Source organism: Rutidosis leptorrhynchoides, chromosome 2, assembly GCF_046630445.1.
Source record: "Rutidosis leptorrhynchoides isolate AG116_Rl617_1_P2 chromosome 2, CSIRO_AGI_Rlap_v1, whole genome shotgun sequence".
Lineage (NCBI taxonomy): Eukaryota > Viridiplantae > Streptophyta > Magnoliopsida > Asterales > Asteraceae > Rutidosis > Rutidosis leptorrhynchoides.
In genome coordinates this window covers 195165050-195171650 of record NC_092334.1, presented here as the reverse complement: position 1 = coordinate 195171650, position 6601 = coordinate 195165050, and the positions used below count along the sequence as shown (strand labels likewise).

Below are 6601 nucleotides of genomic sequence, written 5' to 3'. Positions count from 1 at the left end.
ATTTCATTTTCTAAACATAAAAATGAATTTATATACTTGAGATTTTCAATAAATGTAAATTAACCTTACATGTAAATTAACCCTTTCTAAACTCAAATGATAATCTAACTAATTAAAATTTAAAAACTCTGTCTCAATGATATACAAACACAGTATATAAACTAATTAAAATTATATAGACATTTAAAAATTTTGAGTTTTATAAAAACTTTTGAACCTAGCTTGTTCGATTGTACACTTTGCAGATATCCCAGTGACAGCTTTGTTAACTCATGGTTAAATCATACATATACATAGTAATTAACTCAAACAAATTATATATTTCTATATAGTAGTAATTAACTAAAAAATGTAAATAAATATTAAACCAATCAAACACTGGTTACCCACTATTTTTGTTCTATCATATTCGTTGGAACAAGCTTCAACCATTGTGTTTGTGGATTATCTTCACAATGTGAAACATCTCTTAAATCATCATCTAAACATAAACACTTATTAGTCACTATCTTTTGAGTAGAAACATCCACTTCTAAACACAAAGTGTTGCCTTGTGCATCTTTAGAAGCCAAATGGTGTTTTGAGTACGAAACAACATTCCATAAACATTCCGAACTTGAACAATTTCCTATGTCAGCGAAAATTGGGGATGAACCTTGTTCGTCGATCCTTAATAAGTTGCCCGTGTTCTTTAATACGATTGACCCCCCATCGTGTTCATGATTCCAAAGACTTGCTTCTTGACAATTCGTCATTGAAAGAGTTTCGCTTGCTGTAACACATTGACCACTTAAAGGATGGTACATTATGTAAGACTTTGGGCTGCTTGATTCAACATTACCTACAATACATAATAATACATAATACATCAACATGAAAACACAAATGATTGTATTTAATTTCTTTTCTTGAAAATTATGCAAAGCTGCCAATGAAAATATCTTATATGTAGATAAAAATAAAAGATTTTTTAACGACAGAACTTAAGCATGTTCTTAACACGCTCAAAATTAATTGTAAATGGATGTTAGTTATTGATTTTGCGAGGGGGGTTATTTGATTTTACAGTTGTGTTATACGTATTAATGACAGTCCTAAGAGATGTCGTTAGAAAAAAATTAAAAAAAAAAATACCTTGAATACTCGTTTGAACAAATTGCAACCTCTCAAGCATCGTAGTATTACGAAGTTTCTCCCACATATGATCATACATACCGAATACATCATCCTTATCAACTTCACCTTCTCTAAGCATAAAACTCCCAGGCAATTGCCACAACGCCCAATCAATATCATACTCAGCTATAGTCGCCAACACACAAGTGAAATAACGATTCTCCATCTCATCTCCGCCTGTTTGATCTAAACCGAATTCACTTAGAAAAAGTGGAACCGGATTTTCGTTCAAAAACAAAAATCCGGAATTGTCCATGAACCATTTGGTGACATTGGCACAATATTCATTTGTTTGGTACATCCATTTATCAGCCGGCTCACCAAATGGGTACCAATGAGACTCATAAACTAACTTGTTATCCAAACTAATTGTTAAGGGCTGATTTTTCAAGAATCCTAGGTTTGTATCATACGACAAACCCGAAAAGATCACGAGAATATTGGAGTTTTCTTGATGAATAGTAGTCCCACCTTGTTGCATGTACTTATACCAATCCGTCACATTTTGTCTTGGGCCCCGGAGTTCATTTCGCATACTCATAGCAACTACCTAATTAAGATGTTGGATTTATAGTTAAAAAAAGATAATTAATAAGCATCTTAATACGGAGTATATTAAATAGTACTATTACAATTATGAAAATGTTACTACCTCTATTCAACTTATAATTTACATTTGCGTCGAGAGAATTGTTTACTTAAAAATAATATAATAATAATAACTATAATTAAAATATACTACTATCATTTAATTCTTCATTTTAACCACGCAGACTTGTGTGAGTGGCTATCCAGCTTAATGACGGACACTATTCGAATTTCTGGTTATACCAATTTATTCAGAAAGGGAGTGTGACCAGATCATCAGAAGATGCGCATAATGCGCAATTAACCGGGTACTAGATCTCGTGCTCGGGGGACTTGATTATCCGAGGTTTACCCTCTATGAAAGAGTTAATGTGCTCGTTCATAGGAGTTTCCTCGCTAATTCAAAAAAAAGAAAAAAAATTCTTCATTTTGTAAATCTGTTTAGATCATTTACATTTTAATTCGATCATTCAAAATCAAAATCAAAATTACTTTAAAAATAAGAGCAAAATTAAAATATACTAAATTTATCATAAGTTCAACAGAAAATTGTTGATCGGCACAAATTTTGGGAGGGAAGGATTAATACTGTAGTAACTTGTGGGATTACAACTTACAACTTTCATTTTAACTTTTTTGCTTATATCGTAACCTTTTTTTTCTTTTTTAAAAATTATATATGTATATGTATTACTCCGTATATATTATATTATATTATATATGTTACATATGTATATTACTCTAAAGATTTAAAGTCAAACTACTAACCACTGTTTTTGTTTATACGGAGTGGTTGTTAATTTTTAAGTTTATGATCAGTAAACCATTCTTACTATTCTTACTATGAAAATACTTACTTTCTAGGTATACGTACTCTATACCCAAAAAAACGAAAAATAAAAATTAAAAAAATTCTGGCAACGCTTCTACCTTTTTGACGATGCTAAATGTCTAAAATTTAACCATTTCAATTCTTTAAAAGTTAAAACATTAACACGTGACTTAATGTAACGATTAATAATGACTTTAAAACGTAACACGTACCGAAGGATTGCCATTATACTGACGAGCAACCGCAGCCAAACCCCGAACCCACTCATCAGGATCAAAAAATTCGTCGCCAAAAAACCCATTTCCGTCGTTATCACCACAACACCACTGGGGCACACTAACATGATTATCAAGCACGACCATTAAATTCATTTTCCCAATTTCATTAACAACCGCATTTTGTGCATCCACAATGCTCATTCCCAAAAACTCAGGGTTATTTTTAGCAACACCTTCTTTAGCATCAGTCAAGTTCCAATTATCTAATGACTGTTCTACACTAACATTTGAGTATCGAGTGTACATATAAGTAGCCCACGTGAGTCGCACGCAATTAAACCCCATTGTACTAGAAATGTCCGATACAATGGATCTAATTGGCTTTTTATTTAGACCTTCTGGGATCATAACGTGAAGGTGGCCCGGCCAGTTTACGCACGTGAGTTTTACGCGATTGCCTGAGTTTTCGTCGATGATCCATCGTGATGACGTGGACAGTGGAAATGAATGACAAGGGAACACAGAGAAAATTAAAAGGAAAATATTGGTTGATAGTAAAGACATGTTAGTTGACACACAAAATGGGATATAGCTATGGAGTAATTTTTTTTTAACTTTATATATAGTGTGATTTTTTGACATTAGTGACCGCGTCACACCGTCACAAAAGTTTTTAAAATATTTTTTTTTTTTTTTGAAAAGCAAGTAAAACTTTCATTGATAAATGGAATATTTACAAAGGCTGTGATACATTCGCATCCAAGGAGTTCTCCATCAAGGCCCCAACCGATACGAAAATTGTTGATCTTCTCGGACATGCGCTCATAGGTGAGATTAAAAATATTGAACACCTCGATTATTTTAATGAAATTTGTAAGTCCGAAAACTTTAACGGTTTTGTCTCTAAATACCTTGGAGGTAAAGATGTTATGTTATTGTTTGATGATATTAGATGTGCTCTTGATGTCATTAACCCCATGAGCTTTGGTAGAAAACACCCACTTTGGAATTGGTTAGATAACATACGCCCTTGGGATCCGGATGAAAGCATTTCACCCGGGCGTTTGGTTTGGATCGACATAAAGGGTGTTCCATTAGCATGTTGGAACGAGGATACTTTCCGTAAAATTGCTAAATGTTGGGGGGATATTATGGATCTCCAAAATTGCTCTATAGATGATAAGGGTTCGCAAGATTTATCTTTTGGCAAAGTTCTCATTAAAACGCGTTCACTCGCTCCTATAAACAGGAAAGTATTCATCCATTACGATCTTAAGATTACTCTTGCCTATGTGTCCGAAAATTGCACTACGCCTATTGACTTTAACTCAACGGACAATGAATCATCGGTTTGGGAGGATGACATACAATCGGATGAATTTATATCGGACAACGAATCCCACATGGAAGATGAACATGAAAAAACATCACAAAATTCAGAAAACCAAAACCCACCATCACCACATGTAAAACAGGTCGAACACAGTGTCAACCAAAATCCCTCTAACCATAATCAATCTTCACCCTCCTCATCATCGAAACGCGTTGAGACAACCAAATTTCACAACCTAAAAAAAGTTTTTAAAATATATATATATATATATATATATATATATATATATATATATATATATATATATATATATATATATATATATATATATATATTTCACAACCTAAAAAATTTCACAACCTCATCATCGAAACAAAAGTTTTTAAAATATATATATATATATATATATATATATATATATATATATATATATATATATATATATATATATATATATATATATATATTGCGAAAGTTGACTTTTATAGAAATAATTATTGATTCTGTCTGTAAATGTGCATTCACGGATTCTACTATCCAGCTTTATTTCCTTTATATCCCCTAACAACCATCAAATTTAGCATTTAATATTTTGTAATTTTCCATAAAAATAAAATAAGTACTACACACTTTTACTAGTAGAAGTATATATGATGAATATATAATTGATACGGAGTACTAATTACTACGTAAATGAAGCCATCAAATATAGCATTTAATATTTTGTAATTTTCCATAAAAATAAAATAAGTACTACACACTTTTACTAAAAGTATATATGATGAATATATAATTGATACGGAGTACTAATTACTACGTAAATGAAGCAATCTCACTAAAGGATGAGTTGATTTGTTGCTAATTTACTAACATTTAAATTATATACTCATTTTTGTAAACTAATATGTAAACGCGTGGGTCGACGTTTTTGTAGAATTACAAGAAATGAGCATGCAAAAACTATAATTAAATATCTTCATGAAACAATAAATTATAATTGTACCAATTTAACGTGTATATAAGTCTATATAATAAGAAAAATATTGTACTTTTAGTGTTAATACTTGTGGTCGAAACATATGTTTTGAAATTCATACTTGATAACTACACTTTTATACGGAGTAATAAACATTACACGAATTAATAAAAGTTAAATTCTAGTACTGTACTTTGTCCGAATATATATGTCCTTATTACAAATACAAATTTTGATTGTTCACTATTTTAGATTGTTCCGTCATAATATTTAAATTTTAACCAATAAAAATTAATTTAGTTATTACTCCTTAGATGGGATTTTATGGGTGAAATATAAAATAAAATTACTATAGTACGTGAAGAACTCAAACCTTTTTCCTAGTAGAAATGAACACGTTGAGTGGGTGGGAGGGAGTAACATACTAAAAGGTTTGCTATATAAAAAAAATACGGTTATAAATCTCACTTGTTTTGACGTCAATTTGTTTAAGGTTTTATGATTCCTTGATTTAATGTGTTATACGGTAATTCTAGGAAGACAGGTGAATGAGTAGCTATGTATTAAATTTGTTAAATTACCAACAACTTATGTTTAATTTGCACATGCATTTTGGACCTGGAATAAAGGACCATTATGTTGGAATATGTTCAAAAAATATGTTTCATCATTTTTAGACGTTGATTAATATATATACGATCAAGTGACGTATATTAAGGTAATATACCTAGTTAGCGAGTTTTGTAGCATTTAATGAGGGTGTTACAACGAGCTGAGATGTATCTAAAATAAGGTAAAAGTTAATGAGAAATTGAATCTTAAAATTGATTATTTAGTGCAAAAATTGCGTATGATACAACATGTCCCATATAAGAGTGCGAATAAAGTTGAAAGTTGGCTATAAGGAATTAAGTACAAACTATATTAAATTCATATGATGTGACTCGCCAGTTTTCCTAAGTGTTTTCTTTTTTTTGCCAGAACTTAACATTAAATAGCATCATGTTCGAGTTCATTTTGAATTCTACTATAACATTTTAGTTTTGTTGCTAACCATTAAACATTTTAAATAATTTTAATTGTGCGAGTTCATTTTGAATTCTACTATAACATTTCAGTTTTGCTTCTAATCATTAAACATTTTAATTGATTTTAATTATGCTTTAATGGCTATTATGAATATGAATTATGATGATAGCAGCTCGTATAACTTCTGCTATAAAATGATGGTTTTGTTCCTTGCAAAAGACACACACAAAAATGTATACCAAACAAATACACAAGTAACTTGGCAACAGCTATACTTCTCGATTTCACATGGTCTCGCCGTCAAACAGTTAAAGTCCGGCAGTTCACCGCTGAGGACCGTTGTATACTGAGAAAAGACAAAGAATATGTTTAAGGGAACTGTGTCGAACACAAGTCAGATTCCATATTCTTCTCAATTTGATCGTTTATATTACTATTTAGACATTTAG

At 30.9% G+C, this 6601-nt stretch overlaps 1 protein-coding gene across 1 annotated transcript; it reads right to left on the bottom strand.

Annotated features, from left to right (window-relative positions):
- Positions 1-389: 389 nt before the first annotated feature.
- Positions 390-3378, bottom strand: LOC139888506 (glycosyl hydrolase 5 family protein-like). The gene is made up of 3 exons (XM_071871511.1): positions 2809-3378; positions 1135-1726; positions 390-841 (listed from the first exon to the last, which is right to left on the bottom strand). Exons 1-3 carry the CDS (start codon positions 3376-3378, stop codon positions 390-392), a joined length of 1614 nt encoding a protein of 537 aa, XP_071727612.1.
- Between the last annotated feature and the right edge of the window lie 3223 nt (positions 3379-6601).